The 19,564-nt window shown below is 41.6% G+C and overlaps 1 protein-coding gene across 1 annotated transcript; it reads right to left on the bottom strand.

Moving 5' to 3' along the window:
* Positions 1 to 16,186: 16,186 nt before the first annotated feature.
* On the bottom strand, positions 16,187 to 19,290 carry CDEST_04182 (uncharacterized protein). Its single transcript, XM_062920341.1, has 2 exons — positions 16,776 to 19,290; positions 16,187 to 16,720 (listed from the first exon to the last, which is right to left on the bottom strand). Exons 1-2 carry the CDS (start codon positions 19,155 to 19,157, stop codon positions 16,679 to 16,681), a joined length of 2,424 nt encoding a protein of 807 aa, XP_062776392.1. The 5' UTR covers positions 19,158 to 19,290; the 3' UTR covers positions 16,187 to 16,678.
* Between the last annotated feature and the right edge of the window lie 274 nt (positions 19,291 to 19,564).

Genomic DNA, 19,564 nt, shown 5'->3' with positions numbered 1-19,564 from the left:
AATTATTAGATCTACAATATTAGTTTCTTTATTATTCCTACTAGCTACTCCTTAAAGCGCATTCTCCTTAGTGCTCCCTTTATTATTGCTACACGTATAAAGCTAGAGTATGCAAAGGATTAGGTTAGAAGATCCTTTTATACTAATAACGCTAAGATCTACATTTTACTTTCCTTCTTCTTAAACAACTTTAGAGGTAATATCTACATCCTAATGCCTTAATAGGATTAATACCTAGCTACCTACCTCTCTATCTAGGAAAACTAGATGCTGCTATTAATAGCCTTAGATAGGCAGCAGGCTTAAATATCCTAGGGGTTACTAATTAACTTAAGGATAATAAAGAGATTGTTATATCCTTTGCAGTTAAGGAGTTTAAAAAGATCTTTAATATCTTTATACATTAAGCAGCAGCTCCCCTTATTAAAGACATTTGCTAGATTATCCTTACTATAGGGAAACACAACCTAGACTGCTCTAGTTGCAGCCCTAGCTGCATTTCTTAACATACTTAAATAACAAAAGGGAAACAACAGCAACCTTAACTAAAGAGGCCCCTAAAACACCTTAAGATCTACAAACGCAAGCTTATAGAGGTTAACTACATAAACTACATTATTAACTTAGTTTAACTACCTCTAGCTAAAGCTTTTACGCTTTATAAGTCTAAAGACAAGAAAATCCATCCTATTAATAATGCTTTATTTAATAGCATTATACCTAAAGGTAACCTAGAGTAGAAACTTAAGGCATAGGGGAAGGTAAAAGATAGGATTAGGATTAGTCCTAACGTCCTATTCTTAGATCTAATTACACCTAAATTCTCTACTCTAGAGAAAGGATTAAGGCTAACAAAAGAGCGCTTAGATAAGGTCCTTAAGACTGTACTACACTTGCTTAAACAAGAAAAGAAGCTTCTTATAGAGGTTTTAAAGGCTTAAGAGGGTGCCCTTACCTAGGAGTTTCTGCACTGCAGATCTCTCTACCTATTAGTTGCCCTACTGCAAACTATTAAGACTGTTCTGCATAAGGTATAGCAGGCTAAGAGCATTTCTATTCTAAAAGCCCTAAAGGATAATATTATTACTATTCTAAAGGATTAGATTAGAAAAGGGATTCTAGAATAGAGTTATACTGCTTATAGAAACCCTTTCTTCCTTATTAGAAAGAAGGATAAGAAGATGCATCTAATTAACTTAGCAACTAAGATAAATAGCGTTACCTTACAAGATGCAGCCTTACTGCCTAATGCTAACAAATTTTTAGAGGACTTTGCTATGTGCTAGCTCCTATCCCTTCTTAACTTCTTTTTAGGATATAATTAAGTCCCTTTAGACCTAAAGAGCAAAGACATTACTACCTTCTCTACGCCTATTAGCCTCCTTTAAATATATACTTTACTACAGGGAGCTACAAACTTAGTAGCCTAGTTTATAAAGGTAATAATAAGGATCCTTTATAACCTTATTCCCTATTGTTATAAGGCCTTCCTTAATAATATTGCAATTAAAGGACTAACCTCTAGGTATAACAATAAGAAGCTTAAAGACTACCTAGGTATTTGTTGTTACGTCTATAAGCATATTAAGAACCTTAATAATATGCTTATTAACATTAAACTTACTAAATATATAATTGCAGTTATTAAGTTGTAATAGTGCTAGGAATCTATTAGCCTTATTAGGTATATTTGCAATATAAATAGTTGTAAGCCTAATAACGCTAAGATTATTAACATTAAGGAATAGCAGATCTATAAATTAGTTAGGGATATTTAATCCTTTCTTAGAATTGCTTTATTTTATTAAATATAGGTAAAGAACTTTTTAACTATTGCAAAGCCCTTAATAAAGATAATAAAGAAAGATGTTGCCTTTTGCTAGGGATTAGACTAGCAAACTGCTATAAGTATCCTACAGACTTATCTTTACTCTACTTTAGTCCTTATTACTATTAACTATAAACCTAGCAGCAGCAATATCTACCTTACTATAGACGCAAGCAGCCTAGGCTAGGGAGCTATCCTTAGATAAATAATTAATAGTAAGCATGCAGTTTCTAGATTTAAAAGTAGTTTGTAGACTAGGCTAAAGCTTAGCTATAATGCTAGCAAGAAGGAGCTCTACAAGGTTCTTAAGGCACTAAAGAGAGTCTGCAACTACCTATATAGGGTCTACTTTATCCTTAAGACTAATGCAAAAACCCTTATTGCCTAGCTTAATAAAGCTGCTTCTAACCTTTTAGGTGCGCTAATTATTTATTAGATCTTGTAGATACATATGTTTAACTTTAAGGTTAAGTATATCTCTAGTGCAATAAACTTAGCTGCAGACAGCCTTTTAAGAAAACCCTTTAGACCTTCTAACCTTTAAGACGCTAAAGCAGAAAGAGAAATAGACAACTAGATTAATTCTTAGATCTTCTTTACTAATATTAAATTTAATAACTTCTTTAATATTACTTGAACCTATAGGGATAGTAAATGCATAGTTAAAGCCTTAGTTATATATAGTACTTTACCTAATAAGGAGATTAATAAGCTTCTAATTATTCTACCCTCTCTGCTAGATAATTCTTAGGTCTAGTCTTATAAGTCTAAGCAGATTGCTTATTACCTATTAACTATGTGTAGACCTCTTAGTATTTACCTCTTGCAGTATAGGAAATTTAAGGCTAAGGCATAAAAGTATATGCTTTACAATAGACTCCTTTTTACTAGGCCTATAGTAAGAAGGAATATACTAAGAAGAGTTATTAACTGCCTAAGGATGCAAAAGAGACTTATTATTAAAGCCTACTAAGAAGGAGGCTACTGTTAATGCAAAGGAATATATGCACGCCTTATAGATAGGTTCTTCTAGCCTAGCATGTATAATAAGATTGCTACTATTGTTTAGACCTATAAAGCTTATTAGGATTGCAACAGATAATTTATAGGGGACCTTTATAGCTTTTTACTTACTGCTAGTCTTCCTTTTGCTTAGATCTCCTTAGATATCTAATTTATTAGGAAATAGAAACTTATTAAGGTAAGGGATCTGCTAACTAGATAGGTAGAAGCATAGTTCTTAAAGAAGGTTAATTTAAAGACTATTGCAACTTTTATCTAGGAAGAAATTGTTATACGCTATAGTTTTATAGGGATAATTATTATTAATAGAGGCTTAGAAAACAAAGGCTATGTAATTGCCTTTAATAATAAGTATAAGATGCGCTGCATAGTGACTTTAGCATATAACCCTTAGGCTAATAGGACTATTAAGACTAAGCATAGGCTTATTGCAAAAGCCTTATCTGTCTAGACAAATAAAGGAGAGTAGGACCTTAGGCCCTTTCTTTACACTACGCTCTTTGCAAATTAAACTAGTGTCTATTTAGCTACTAGGTATTTGCCTTTCTACCTTAACTACAGGTATAACCTAGTAACGCTAATAGAAACCCTTACTTATATATAGAGGATTCTTAACTAGGACTCTATCTACACGCCTAAGTAGGAACTTACTATAAGAATCTAAGCTTTTACCTAACTTAATAAGGACTATAAGAACGCTATTATTACCCTTACTAAGAAGAGGCATATTGCTGCTAAAGGTTTTAACTATTAAAATGCTAATTAAATACAATTAGAAAGGCTTAAGGTTAGAGATATAGTGCTTATCTTTAATATAAAGCAATCTATTAATAAGTTAGCAGATATAAAGCTAAAGAAACGTTAGAAAAGGCTTTTCTAGATCTATTTAAGGGCCCTAAATACGTCTTTATACTAACTAGAAACCCTTAGGGGCAAACCTATTAAAGGCTCTATATATAGGGGAGGAAGGTTAAAGAAGTTTATCTAAGCCCTAGATAGACTATAAGAACCTAACAACATAGAGATTCTTAGATTTAAACTTTAGCAAGATCTAGATATCTTCTACCTACAGCTGACTTTTAAGTCTAAATCTAGTCTCTAAGAAGTTAATAATAATAATAGAGAGGAAATTAAAGAACTTATGCTTCTGCAGGCTACTAATAAAGGCAATACTACTATAAGAGCGTATATAAGATTAATAGCTTACCTTAATGCAATTAAGAAGGCCCTTAATAAGGTTAAGAAAACCTTTAACTTTAAGGTTGCTCTTCCTTAGATAGACCCTACTAAAAGGGATAAATACATCTTTATTTAGGATAAGTAGGAATAACTATAGGACCTCTACCTTCCTTTATTAACTACAGATAGTAAGTTTTACTTAAAATAGATCCTACCTAGAAAAGAGGGGGGAAATCTTAACCCTTGCTCTACACTACTTTCCCTATCTAACATCCTTATCTATTACTCCTACCTAACTTACTTATAATACTTTCTTTCTTAATAAGATAAGATAAAATGCTTTATTAAGCTTCTTTATCCTTTTTTAACTTATAAAATACAACCTAAAAACTTTTCTAAAGTTTTTTTAGTCTCTAGTGTTTATACTCCTAAATAAGCCTAATTAATCTCTAGGGCTAGCCCTAAGGACTTAGCCTACCTTAGGCCTTATTAAAACTTATAATATTGCTTAGTTTTTAAGAGATTAGATTTAAGAATTACCTTTTAGATTTAGGGTATAGCTACTAAATATAATATAACAACTAAGCTAAAATCTTTAAACCTTACTAGCATTACATTTTAACTAGCGCTTATTATAGATGCATTTATAATAGAGAACTATTGCTTCTCCTATCTTACTTAGTAATTTTAATCTCTAAAGTCTGCTTTAGGGATGCACTTTTATATCCTAATATTTCTTTTTATTATTTTAATTTTCTATTATATAATTCTGCTTTTATTTGCACTTTAGCTATGCAAATATCTTATAACTTCCCCTATAGAATAAGGACTATATTTTAAGCATTCTATTAACATATTAGATCTAAGAATTAGATATCTATTGCATTTGCAAGTTATTTAAGTAATATTTTATTAATATTAGCTAAACATTTTCTAATATAGCCCTAATATTTCCTATTTTAGTGTACTATTTTCTAACATTTTGCAAACATTGCTTAAACATTAGGGCATTATTCTTTAAACATCCTATTATTTTCTTACATCTAAAAAGCATTCCCTTATTATATCCTTCTTTTCTTAAGTTTATATGCTTACCTAACACCTTCCTATATAAACTAGGGATAGGATTAGGAAGGATATACTTAACATACAAACATATAACCCTACTTTCTTAAGCTACATACTATATTAGATCTAAGAATTATTGTTTTATTTTAGAATTATGCTATATAACTATTATCTTTGCTTTTATATCCTTCTTTTTTTTCTTAAGACTGCTCTAACCTATCCTTCTTAATGCAACAAAGCATAATCTTAAAAGGAGTCCTTAAATAGTCTTTAAATACCTCCTTAAAGAGGAACTAATGTATAAAAACTAAGTTACCTAGCCTAGGCTACTGCTTTAGGTTGCACTTAATTATCTCCTTTTGCTTTTAAAAAGCATTAAGGTATAACTAGAAAACAAACTAGTTATACTATACCCTCTTAATAGTCTAAGGGATTACACTAGGGATTACACCCTACCTATCTGCTTTACTACTACAGCGCATTATACTATCTCTTTTTAAGGCATTATACTTAAACCTCTTTTAGATGCTAACTCTACTATATAAACATTTTAATATAGTCTTATAGTAGTAATAATTGCTGTATATACTATTACCCCTAAGCCTCTTAAGAAGAGATATATACTTAAAGTATAGTTTGTAGGTTTAAACTCCTATATTATTATTAAAAAGTAAATAGGCTTAGGCTTTGCAATAGTTGCAAGAGATAAAGTTCTAACTGCTAAAAGATTGTATAAGGAAACTTAGTCTAGCTAGCTTATAAGTGTAAAGCTTCTAAATCTACTTTCTGCCTTAAAGAGCCTATCCCCTAGCAATAAACATGCATCTGCAAAAGCCTATATGCTTACCCTACATAAGTTATTAAAGGAGCCTAAGGTCTTAAGGAGATAATACATATTACTAGAACTTAGCTGCTACTATATTAGGAGTATCTCCTTTTCTAGCTGCAAGCAAAAAGTTAACCTTAAAAAAGGCGTTATCTTAAGGCTTTAGATTTAGGTAAAACTAGATTAAGCAAGCTATAGCTTATAAGCAATCTAAACGTTAGCTATAGTCTATAGAGCCTAAGGGAAAGTATAAAATAAACCTATAAATTGCTATTAGAAAAATAGTAATATAAAGGCTAGTTCCTATTTCTATTAAGAGGTAGCAGCAAAGTTAATACTATCTATAGGATTAATTTTAGAGTAATCTTATAAAGGTAAGGTTAGTTAGTATCCTTTACTATTATTATAAAGCAGTTTTTAAGGCTTAATTAAGGATTCTTAAGCCTAAAAGTTTGTTGTAGTAATATAAAGAGGAAGAAGTTAAGAATAATTACCCTATAGAGATAAGCACCCTTTTTGTGTTTATATTTAGTAGAGTAATTATTTACCTTCTAGTAAAGCAACTGCTTTGCTTAGCCTTTAGATAAAAAGATCTTATAATTTATTAATAGCAATAATAAACAAAGGAAAGGACTATAGAGCTAGCAACTAACTTTCTACCTAGCTGTATAAAAACTACTACTTCTACCTTAGTTAACCTAAACAAATACTTCTACCTATTAATAATAACTTAAATACTTAATATGCCTTTACTTTTGCTACTAGCTTTTACTTTATAGATAATACTACCCTTATAACCCTTCTTTCTTCTATATTCTTTAAAGGAAAGACCCTTTTTGCATACAGCATTTGCTGCAAACAGACATCTTAAGTTATATAACTCCCTAGTAATATACTTAACAACTTTACTACCTTTTTATTACTTTTTTTTCTTCTTTTATACTTAATTAGATCTAAAAACCTCTTTCTTTATACTTCTACCTTATTCTTTCTGCTTTAATAATAGATACTAACAACCTAAACTACTAGAATAACTCCTGCTGCTAGGCTATTACTTTTATAGAGTTTAAGATAAAGAATTCTTTATCTTAAATTCTAACTTTATTAATAGCGCCTAGCAGCAATAGGCTCTATAAGCTTACCCTACTTTTACTTTTATTAAAGGAGCTAAGCGCTACACTAACCTAAAGCAATAGCCCTTTTGTTATAAATACTATCTTTAATAGATTGCCTATAATTCTAACTATAGCAACATTAACTAGAGAGCCCCTTATAAAACAATCCTTATATATAATATGCTTAAAAGATTTAACTAGCTTGCGTATAAGTAGCTTACACCTAATAAGCCTAAGACTACTAACCTTCTTAAATTCCTAGGTTAGAAGGCTAATAGCCTAGTCTAGTAGCCTAACCTTACTACTAAGGAGCATAAGCATACTACCTTAATTAGAGTCTTAAACCTTTAAGCCTTATTAGTAGCTAGGTGCTCTCTAATGCCTCTTAACTGCTTTTTAGCCTTATAGCTACTTACTTAGGACTATATGCCCTTCTCTTACATCTACTACACATTTAATAGGGACTTTACCTCTTTATAGGAAAGCTTATTAAATGCATAGGAATCTAAATAGGTCTTATACATTAGAGGGTTTTAGTAGAAGCAGCAGACTATTTGTGTAGGTCTAATAATTAATTAAACTACTGCCTACTCTTACTACTTTAACCTTTGCTAGAATAACAAGCATGCTAAAGATTGCATTAACGCTATAATTAAGTAAGCCTATAAGGTATATAGTTTAAAAGGAGCTAAATAGTATCTAAGAAGCTGTATCTACACTATTAGTAGTTATTAGGTCCCTGCTTTAGAAAGATAAGCTACTCCTCTTACTCTCTTTAAGTAGGTTAAGAATATTTTATACATAAGTTGTATTAATAAGCTTTAACTATAAAACCTTAACTAAGTTAGATAGCAGTAGATTATAGGTATTACCTATAAGTTTGTAGATATACCCCTCCTTAAAAGAGGATATCTTTTACCTCTTTAAAGAACTATACCTACTAGCTCCTATAAGCACTTTAAGAAGAATAGACGCAAGAAGAAAATAATAACTCCTATTCCTTAACCTCCTTAGGCTTTTTAACCTTTACTACTGCTGCTAGTGCCTGCTTCTTAAATCTAAGACGTTGCAGACTCCCTAAATTTCTAGAACAAAAGACATAAGGATACTATTATTATAGAGCTTTAGGCTAAGGGCATCTAGAAGGCCTAGGACCTAACTACAGACGTTATGCCTTTAACTTTTATAGCTCTCTTGCCTTTTCTAATTTAAACATTACCTAAGACCTTAGTAGTCCTACATCTTAGTATTGCTTCTAGCCCTAACTTATACTACCCTTTAAATAACCTAAAACCTTAGGAGGCTAGTAATACTAAACCCCTCTAATAGATGCCTTTTAACTTTAAGACCTTTACCTATCTGCGTTTGCATTATAAGGGAGGCTTTACTTTTAATAACTTTACTAATAACTTCTACTAGAATGTATTACCCCTTATTACTGTAAGAGTAATACTTACTAACCTATATAACGCTTAAGGCCTTATAGCTTAGAAAGAGTAGCTTAGCTTAAAGGAGATTTAAAGTATAGAAGTCCTATTATTATAAGACTCTCTATAGACAACATACTTCCTTATTACAGGTTACCTTTAGGACTATTGTTTCCCTATTATTATTAGTAAAGTTAATAAGGAATTTATTAATATTAAGAAGATTTAAACCTATAAGATCTTTATCCTCCTTATTAATCTAAATAGCAAACACTAGATAGGTCTAATAATTAACTAACTATATAGTGCTGTCTACTACTTTAATTCTAGCTTTAGGGATAATAGTAATGCTTATTTTATTACTTACATAATTAACCTTATTAACCTCTATAAGAACTGTAGTACCTTAGATAATCTTCTTAACATTCTTAGGTCTAATTTGTAGATTGTATACGCTTAGCAGTAGGAAGATGCTTAGTCTTGCAGCCTTTATACAGCTAAGTTTATAAGGGCCTACGTCTATAAAGGACTTATTACTGTAACGGTCCAAGGCGTGTGTATTTGCAACAGGCTATGGCGACTACTACGAGTATCCTCAGATGAGGATTAGAAGGGAAGAACAACAAATCTCCGCCTCGCAGCGGCCTGATCAGGGCCATGCGGCCCATGCCGCACTGGCCATCGGATTGTCGGCATCGTGGATTCCGTGGTGGGCCTGACCCGGGGTCGCCCGTGGCCGCGATATCCAGCAAGGCCTCATACGGGCCCAGCCCGTTACAATACCCCCCTCCTCCCCTTCCGAAGGGGGCCGTGTTTCTCTTCGTACTCAGCTAGTGCTATTGTGTCCTGAAACTGGCTGAGTGGTTCCCACGTCGGCTTCGCCCAACCCGTCCATTTCACGAGGACCTTCCAACCCCTACCGTGCTTCTTCTTATCCAGTATCTCCTGGACCTCGTACTCCTGATCAGGTCCAGACACAAGGGCGGCGGGTTGTATATCGTCCTGTTCCTGCGATGGAAAAGGGTCGTTTCCGGCATGCCGCAGGAGGGACACGTGGAAGACGTTATGTATCCCAGGCGGCGTGTCTAACCTGCACGCGTGTGTTCCGACTGTCTCCTGAACCGTATACTTGGCGTTCACCCAGTCCAGTTTCTTTGAGGGCCTGTCTGATTTCACATTCGTTAACCTGAGCCAGACTTTGTCGCCCGGTTTGAACTGATCGGACGGCTGTCGCCTCGCGTTGGCGTACAGTTCTTGTCGCTCTTGAGCCGTGGCCATGGCGGCTTGGGCCCATTCCGTAGCGTCCTTCAATCTCTGCACAAATCCTTCAGCTTTCGCGATAGGGGTGCTGTCGTCCGTTCTCAATGGCTCGTCCACCCTGATCAGGTCGATGTCGTATCCGTGGGTGGCAAAGAACGGACTCATCCCTGTAGATGTCGCCGGTCGGTTGTTAATAGCCATCATTGCCACTAGGGACAATTCGTCCCAATCATCCTGAGCATACGAGCAGAAGGCCCGCAAGTAGGTCTCTACTACTTGGTTAGCTCTCTCCGTGGCTCCGTCAGTCTCCGGATGGTAGGCTGTAGAGAGTCTCTGTTTGATTCTGAGGAGCTGACACAGGCGCCTCCACGTCTGACTGACAAATTGTGTCCCTCGATCAGTCACTATTGCTCTGGGGGTTCCGTGGTGTCTGATCAAGGCAGTAGCAAGAGTGTTCGCTGTTGCTTCGGACGAAATTTCCCACATAGGCTCCAGTATAACGTTCTTAGACAGCCTGTCCGTAATAACCAAGAGGTTCTTGTTCTTCTTCCTCGTTGTAGGTAAGTCGGTAATAAAGTCGAGCGATATCTCTGCCCAAAATCGCTCGGGTATCGGTAACGGTTTAAGAAGCCCTCTGCGCTTCTCTCTCCAGACGTTGCCTCGTCCACAAACGTCGCAGTTGCGGGTGAATTGCCGGACGTCCTGAGACAGCCCTGGCCAGTGGAACGTCCGACTGATCAGGGACTTAAGCACATCTCTGCCCGGGTGCCCTGATAACACGGAGTCGTGAATGCTCTGAATCAGCCGCGTTCGCAAAGGCTCGTAATGCGGGACCCATATCCTGTCCCTCCAGCAAAGCCGGCGTTTTCCGTCGACTGTGCACTCCGACAGCATGATAGGGATTCCCCACGTAGAGGGCAGCTGTTTGGCTCCTTGCTGTACAGCGTCCCTGATCAAGTAGTACCGGTTGTTGTTCTCTAACCCAACGTCCCACAGGCTCTTCAAAGGGTCGTCTTCGAAGGGGTTCACTGGTGGCTCAGTCCATTTAGGAGACTCGTCGCTTCCTCCATCAGCGTCCCCGCTTGATACAAAACCGGCCCTGATGGTCGTCTTGGTCTGATCAGGGCACCTCGGCCCCAGGCTCAGTACTGCGGCGCGGTTTACGCGAAGGCTCTTCCGTCCTTCTTTCAACAGCTGTAACTCTCGTCCTTTCAACCTGTCGTCCTCTTCCCCTAGGGGCATATCCTGCTCCCTTCTCGACAGTGCGTCAGGGGTAACGGCTAGCTTCCCGGGCCTATACTGGATAGTGAAGTTGTACTTAGACAGTGTCTCTGCCCATCTAACTTGACGTTCGGTCAGTTGTCGCTTTGTAGTAAAGTACTTAAGGTTGAGGTGGTCTGTGACGATGGTGAATTCTCGGACGCTTCTGAGCTCTGCGTCCCAGTGCTCTAAGCACCGTATTATGGCAAGCAACTCCTTGTCGTGAATAGGGTAGTTGCATTCCGCGGGGAGATTCTTCTTCGAGAAGAACGCTACTGGACGTAGTAGACCCTCTTCATCGTACTGAGAGAGTGTACCTCCGATCACATATCCGGAGGAATCCGTCTCTAGTACGGTTTTTCGTTCTGGATCCCAGTGCGCTAGTACCGGCGCACTGATCAGACGGGCCTTTAGGTCCTCAAAGGCGTCCTGGCACTCTTCAGACCATACGAACGGGGTGTCCTTCTTCGTCAGGGCAGTGAGGGGTCGGGCGACGGCTGAGAATTGGGGTATGAACTGTCGGTAATAGTTGGCAAACCCCACAAAGGATCGGACTCCCCTTACTGATCGGGGCGTTTCCCATAGCTGTATAGCCTTGACTTTCTCAGGGTCGACTCTTAGACCCCTTCCTACCTCGACAATGAATCCGAGGTATTTCACGCTTTTTGCCTCGAAGTCGCATTTGTCGATATCGATCTGTAACCCTGCCTCCTGCAATCTGATCAGGACCTTCTTAACCTTGCTTCGGTGATCTGCGAGCGATCCGCTCGAGTAGATCAGAATGTCGTCGATATAGGCAGAACAGAACTCATCAAGGTAGTCCCTCAACGTGTGATTGATGTATCGCTGAAAGGTCGCCGGGGCCCCAGTTAACCCGAAGGGTGTGACCATCCATTCGTACAGGCCGTACCGGGTGCGGAATGCAGTCTTCCATTCCTCCCCTGCCTTTATCCTGATCTTATGGAAGGCTGCAATAACGTCTAGCTTTGTTAACCACTTGGCTTGTGATACCGCCCTCAGCGTCTCGCTGATCAGGGGGAGAGGGTATCGATCCTTCTTCGTGATTGCGTTCAGACCTCGGTAGTCAACACAGAATCTCAGGCCTCCGCCAGGCTTCTTCACGAAAAGTACGGGGGCGGAGGCCGAGGAGCTGCTAGCTCTAATGAACCCTTTGTCCAGCAGGTCGGTAAGGGTCTTCCGCAGCACTATCAGTTCCTCCCTGGACATACCGTATAGTGGTCCCCAGGGGGCTTGATGCTCTCGGCCGTTGTTGTCTTTTTCCAGGGGGATCTCGTGGTCTATCCCCTTCCTGTGCGGCGGAAGCTTCTCGGCCTGATTACGGTCAAAGACCGGAAGGAACTGGTGATAGTGTTTAGGGAGCTTGTCTCTTGGGTCCGTCTTCTTCTTAGGGGCCAAGGCTTTCTCGATATCCGCGATACTTGCGGCAAAAATTCTCATACCGGTACCTTCCGCCGGGTTTTCCCGTCTCTCGCGCCTGATCAGGGCCATGAACACTGATGCCGCCTGCTTCTGTAGAGGAAACCGGTGATCCTCCTGCCCGGGTTTCCTTCCTTGTACCGTGTGGTTTGCTACTCCAATATGCAGGGAGTTGGTTGCTGGGCGGACGACCACATCATCGTCTTTCATCCAGGATTGTCCAAGGATCACGTCGTCCTCCTGATCAGGGATGACGTAAAAGAACAATCGTCGTCTCTTGTACCCGTCGATGTCGATGCTGGCGTACGTGACGGTGTCTATAGCCCCAGGCACTGTGACGTTGACCTGTTCGAGGGCTCTCGGTGGTATGCTGATACGCGGCAAGCGGAGTTTCGTAGCGTAGGTGTCGCTGATTGTGGCGTAAGTGAGGCACCCGTTATCCACCAAGGCGTAGGTGTAATGGGTGTTATTGATTCCGATGTTAACATAAAAGGGCTCACTATCCATGTTCTTCCTAACACTCCGCCACTCCTTTCTTGCTTCTACCTCCTGGCGGCGCTTTTCGCCAGGAGTTACTCTTTTCCCGAGTCTTCTGAGGTCTGGTCAGACTCCGTCTCGCTCGATTCCTCCGAGCTACTCTCGGCAACAAGCTTAGTCTTGGACTTCTTGACTTTCGACTTCTTAGTCTTTGCCTTCGGAGGTTTCTCTTCTACGTCCTCACAGTGCCGAGCGAGGTGCCCTGGCCTCCTGCACCTATAGCACAGGAAGTCTTTGGTCCTTACGTCCCTCTTCTTCCCTCCCTGGTCAGGGGCCTTGGTCTTACTGACCTTGGTAGGCTCCCAGTCCATCTTGTCGTGAGGTGGTCTTGTAGGGGACTTAGGCTTTGCCTGACCAGGGGTAGACAGCCTTCGTCGCTGCCTCTCTTGGCGTTCCTGAGAGGACTGGTTGTCTAGGCGAGATCCGATCTTCATTAAGAGCCTGGTGTACTCGGGGTAAGATTCCGGGATATCAGCCACGCTGATCAGGTGGCTGCGTAGGGTCGCATTCAAGGCTCCTTCAAGGTAGTTGATTCTTACAACGTCAACCCATTCGCCTCCTCCGCTCTCGGCCAGTTCCTTCTCGAACTTAGGGAGGAAAACAGCAAAGCTCTCGTACTCTTTCTGGCGGAGCGTTCGTAGTCGGCTGAGTGCCCTGGCCTTGGCGTTTGGGTCTCCATAGCAACTTTCCAGGTAGCTCATGAACTGGTCGGGCGACTCTTCTCCGTTTGCTCCACCCTGAGCGTAGTACGCTGACGCCATTGCTTGAGCTGTACCATCCAGCCTGGCGTATATATATCCAAATATATCAGCGTCACAGTCAAAGGCTCTCCTATCTAGGCGGATCTTTCCTTTCATCTCCAAGAACCAACGTCGGAAGTTTTTACGGGTACCATCGAACTTCGGAGGGTCGGGTATCTGGTGTTTTCTTCGGAGCGCGGTTATCGGTTGAGCCTGATCAGGGGGGGTGGAGGTTGCAGTCGTTGTAGGGGTCTCGTTTGGGGTCGTTGTCGGGTGCCTAGGTGCGGCTAGGGCTTGCTGCAGCAGTCGAATCTGCTCTCCGTGGGCCTCTCGTTCGGCCGCTTGGGTGGTTCGCATCTCCTGTAGCTGGGCAGCCAGCTGACTGATCAGCTGCACCAGCTGCTGTGGATTCTCAGATGGTTCGGCATTCATATTGCCCTCCATGTCGATAGCTCCCGCAACACACTGTGTTCTCTGGGGCTCTTCCGGTCTATCCTTTGTCCCGCAACCACAACGTGGTTCTGTTGAGACTGGACGGGGTACTCCTGATCAGTCCTACTCTGATCGGGTCCACGGGTTCTGTAGCTATTTTGGTTGACGGTCCCTTTTTCAACTAAGCTACGAGGCTCTGTCCTCCAGCCTCCGCCAGACCGCTACTTCTAGAGAAAGGCTCCGACGTCCTTAATCGCGCAGACTCTGGCCGTCCTCACTAGACGAACCGACCGTCTAGTATAGAGGATCCTGGTGTTTGGGATCTGAGGATAATGTAACGGTCCAAGGCGTGTGTATTTGCAACAGGCTATGGCGACTACTACGAGTATCCTCAGATGAGGATTAGAAGGGAAGAACAACAAATCTCCGCCTCGCAGCGGCCTGATCAGGGCCATGCGGCCCATGCCGCACTGGCCATCGGATTGTCGGCATCGTGGATTCCGTGGTGGGCCTGACCCGGGGTCGCCCGTGGCCGCGATATCCAGCAAGGCCTCATACGGGCCCAGCCCGTTACAATTACCCTAACATTCTTGTTGCTAACCCTAGCTAATAAATTCTACGCTTAGAAGGAGAAGGTTACCTACCTTAAGGTACTATAGAGTTGCTAGGTAAATTAGATTACTAGCAAATTCTATAACCTCTAATCTGCATATAAGAATCCCCTCTTTTGCAACATTAATATGCCTTTTAACAATTTTATTAGCTAGGTCTATGTAGGTAAGGTCCCTACTATTAGACTTCTACTTAGGCCTGCAAACCTTAAGACAATTATGCTGCTTATGCGCTTAGCTTTAATAATTAATACTAGCACCTCCCCTCTTATAACCTTAGACTTAGATAGCTTACTTAGTAACTTTTTATATATACTAACCTAGCCTTTAGAAAATAGTAGCACTAAGAGCAGTAAAGACCTTAGCACTTCTCTAATTCTTTCTGCTAGCACCCTTTGCAATAGATAGATCTTTAGCTGCCCTAACTACCTAGACTGCATACCTATCCTAGATATATAGACTTATATAAAGGAGGAGTATATTAATTAATAAGTTAACCTTTAGGCCTAGATAAAAAGCAACATGCAAAGGAATAGTGCTTTTTATCTATTTTTAAAGCCTGCTAACTAGGAAGGCTAGGGTTGCTTTAACTGTAGTCTTAAGTAGGAGGCTTATTATAAGCAGGCGCTAGTGTCTTGCGCTCTAAATAAGAGATACAGCCTCTACTAAGCTCTATAGTAGTAGCAAGTTGCACTTTATACATCTAAAGTGCTTAACTTTTCTTTATTATCTTTTAGGTGTATGCTTTTATTAAGGATAACTTTAGAAGGCATATAGGGGATAATTAGAATAAGGTAGTATAGCTTATAAGGGCTATAAGAAAGAAAGGATTATAGGATCTACTTAGCTTTTAGATTTTTAGATCTAATTATATATAATAGATAGGATTAGCCTAGCTAGATAGTAGGACTTATTAGAATTATTAGCAGACATTAGAATTATTTTTTACACTTTTGCTTATACTTTCTAAAGGACTTTACTTAATTAATTGTAATCTGTTTTGCTTGCTTTAAGTAAATTAGATCTAAGAATTAAAGCCTCTATCTATTGCTATACGACTTTTAACGATCTAAGTGCGTAGGAGTAGGACTTACTTTTGCTCCTAGCCCTACTAACAGCCTAGCAGCGCTGCGCGCTGCTGGACTGTTTTAGTAGGGTAGGTTGTTTTAGTGGGTGCTGCTTTTGCGCACGTAGCCCATTCTAATACCTCTACCTAGCTTAGTTACATAGCGGCTTCCGTTTCAAGTCTTGTTTTCTGGTCACTGAAGTTTTGTGCCTTGATGTTTTCTGGGCATAACCAGGAGTGTCGAGACGGGCTATCGATTTAGGTTCACGATGATGGCAACATTCTATTCCAGTCATCACACCTCCGAGTTCTGAAGTGTCTCGTTGCCTAACCTCGGCACCCAGATTGTTCAACTGTGTCTGATGTGATATTCTTTACGCAGACAGTTTCAGCCATGAGATATACTTCATCTGCGGCAACCTTTCAATCTCTTTCCGAATCTTTGTTGGGTTACTTTTTGGTCGTTGGGGTTACCAACATATTTCGAATGGATGCAAACATAGATAACCCAAAAACTACAAGAATCGCTGCCAAGATAGTCCGCCCAGCTTCTTCGACATCAGTTTGATCATCGATGGCAGTTCTTGCCGGCTGAAACCCCGGCTAGGTGAGCACACTATTGATCTTCCAGCGTGACTCCAGCAACAATGCTGTCAACCAAGGTTTCCATAGTTTTCTCCATACTTTAGCCTGTGTTATTTCGACCCAGATGAGCATGTACACCTTTATATTCATCGGGATGTTCTTCGGTGTTCCAGTTTTCAAAATCCTCAACCATTTTGGCTTTCGATTGCGATGTCCCAGATATCTCTGCCTCTCGAAAGGCACCGTACGATTACATCAGTTGGGATGTACTCTTCTTGACGGTATCAGTCAACATCTTCTATGTCCGTCTCGGCCATGTTTCTTTCCTGTGGGCAAATTGCGATTAGCGTAGCACTCTCAAACCCCCAAAGTACAACGCACCTTTCCATCATCATCAAGCTGTGATGACTGTGATCGATTCCACCACACGTGAACGGTTTCATTGAAACTCGGTTGTCTAATGGGGTATTCTGGGGGTAGCAGCAAAGACTGAGCAAAAGGAAATGGCCCAAGAGGCTGTTGGGAGGGAAACAAAATGTCCACCCTCAGATTGGCCTTGTTTTGTGCCAAAGCCAGCAAGACTTCTGAGCGGTAATGTCTTTTTAAATTATCTTTGTCGGTGACAATAGAAAATGTTTCCAGAAAAACATAACCCAGTGCCCAGATATCATTGTGGCTAATCGTTGTTGCGTCGAGGTCGTCGCCGGGTGCTATTTTCGACGCGTCAAATGGGGTGAAGCCGTCTGAATCCCCGTCGGCGGGCAACTCTTCGACCTGACGGGGGTTCTCCGATGCGTCATGAAAGCAAGAGCTGGGCGGAGAATAGGCCCCGAGGGTCTCGACGTTGCGGCCCATACCATACGCATGAAATACTGTCGAGGCCTTGAAGATTCTCGTTTGATGAATATCCTCTGCAGTGGACGCTCGCCATGGTACAACCTGCCTCTGGTCAATGTCAAACGCGATTTCTGAACGAGAGACCGTGTTCCCGCCAGGTTGCCCTCTACTCGCCTGGCTTTGTCGATGAGTCGACAAATCGATAGCCATGTTGACTAAGCGTTCGAAATCCGACTCAATCTTGTGGAAGAAGCCATTATAGTCTCGGCTGATTTCTTCGACCCATTCACGCTGTGTCGGGAAAAGTAAATCCCGTTTTGAGAACGAGCGAACCGGGTGCAGTACTGCGTCCTCTGATGGGCCGTGACCGTCTCCTTGTGCGTCCACCAAAAGGGGCTCGGTACTGTCGAGCTTTGTCTCGGCCTTCCAGCGATCTGATGGCTGAGATCCACTCCCTTCCGCGTCGGAGTCGTCAGTCTCATGACTACTGGTACTCAGGTACTCCAACGCTTCGCGGAAGACGCGGTGGGCAGGCATCACCAAGGCAAGCCCAGTCGTTGGACTACCCGCGACGACGTGTCCGAATAACTTCTTCGTTTCTAAGTCGGCACTCCAAACCCAAGTACCACAGTCACCGTACTTGAGTGGGCTTTTTAGGTTGACGGTGTAAACCTCCACAAACTTCTTGGAGTCGGGTAAGCGAAAGAAGCTCGGGGTGCCATTAATCAACCCCCGGATGAAAACTCCCGATGACGTCTCGAGCTCGATTTCTGCATCCCGCGGGCCTGGTTCGATGTGCTTCGCGTAATCTTGCAGTGGGATGGCGAAGTCGGTGACAGACCTTCCATCATAACCCAGGTCTTCCAATGTTGAAGGCTGGACTTGTACGAGCGCCGAGTCAAGATCACGTGAAGACATGACAATCCGACCAGCTTCAATAACCCATCTCGTTCGTGAATTCGACTGACGGGTGACTGAGTTGCTGAAGAGCACTTCAGATTTTGGTGTTAGGTCGGGCATTGCATTGACAGAAATGATTGAGGGGAGCGAGTCTGGGTACCCGTCCGAGTCGTCCGAGTCATCCAAGTCGCCCATATCTGATTTGGGAAGCAAAACATCTTCGAACTCGACGATTCTGGGCGAAGCGCTTCCCTGGCTCGTCGAATCCGCTAGATCAATTCCTTCGTCATCCTCAAAGTCGCTCCAGCCTGTGATCTCGCATTCGTTTTCCTCGTCAGTGCTGCAACCCGTCTCAGGCGCAACGTCTTCTTCAAGCAGATATTGATTGGCGACTTGTTTTCCTGATGTTCCCAAGAAGTGGTTGACGGCGTGGAGCATGTACATTCCTTTGTACAAAATCAGGCCACCGCTCGTTGCCAACCGGTGTTCTATTTCGTCGCCTTTCGCCTCTCGAGAGATGAGCTTCTTGCATGTCGAATCGACGTGATCGTCTACCACTATTCCTACAGAACTATCACCCGTTGGCTGTTGGAAAAGACAAAGATCGGTCGAGTCTGCAGCCAATGGGCGGAAGTCTTGGAACTCTGCCTGAAGCGGCATATGGCCAAGCTCGAACCCTGGGCAGCGGCGAAGTATGCCACTCTTGTCTCGAACTGATCGAAAAGCGGTTTTTCGAAGTACGGCATCTTCCGATACCAGCATCACTATCGGCTTGCTTCTCTCGGCTTGTTTCCCAACCATGTATAAAGAGAGCCCAATGTGGGCGTCCGACTCCTGTAGCTCTTCGACGTTGCACTCCAGGTAGCTGCAGAGATCCCGGCTCAGCCTTTGGAAAATAGAGCGAGCGCTGCCCTGCGCCGCAAAATAGTTGATCTTCTTGTTCCCGACGTCCAGGAGACCCAAGTGCTTCCCTGTCGATTCCGGAGCATAAGGCCAGGTTTGGGGATGCCGAGCTAAGAAGACCATCCTAATTTGGTGACCTGTGGTCTCATGTATTGTTTGGCCGCCGATACGGACATGAGATGGGACCAGAAATGGACTATAAGACACAATAACGAGCTTTCTCAAAAAGAGTGGTGGCTGAACACAGAGAAGGGAGAACGAGGCGGGAACAGAGAGATCTAGTTTTGGAGAGGGCCTTCGGTTTTATTACCTACGTCGTCAAGCCTAAAGAATGCCCTGCCGCAACCATTTCAATATTGACTATCCTGCAGGCACTGCCACACATCATGCGGACATTGCCACACTAGGCGTTTTTACTGCGAGGCTCTGATCGATACGTATTTAATTAAGGCAGCTGAATCTGGGCTGAATTCCATCTTCAAACCAGTCAAGTAGAAAAGTTGGTTTCCCCGTTTGGGTGCATTTAAATA

The sequence above is a fragment of the Colletotrichum destructivum genome, chromosome 3 (assembly GCF_034447905.1).
Source record: "Colletotrichum destructivum chromosome 3, complete sequence".
NCBI classification, from domain to species: Eukaryota; Fungi; Ascomycota; class Sordariomycetes; order Glomerellales; family Glomerellaceae; genus Colletotrichum; species Colletotrichum destructivum.
The sequence above is the reverse complement of the archived record's forward strand: the minus strand, read 5'-3'. Positions and strand labels throughout refer to the sequence as shown.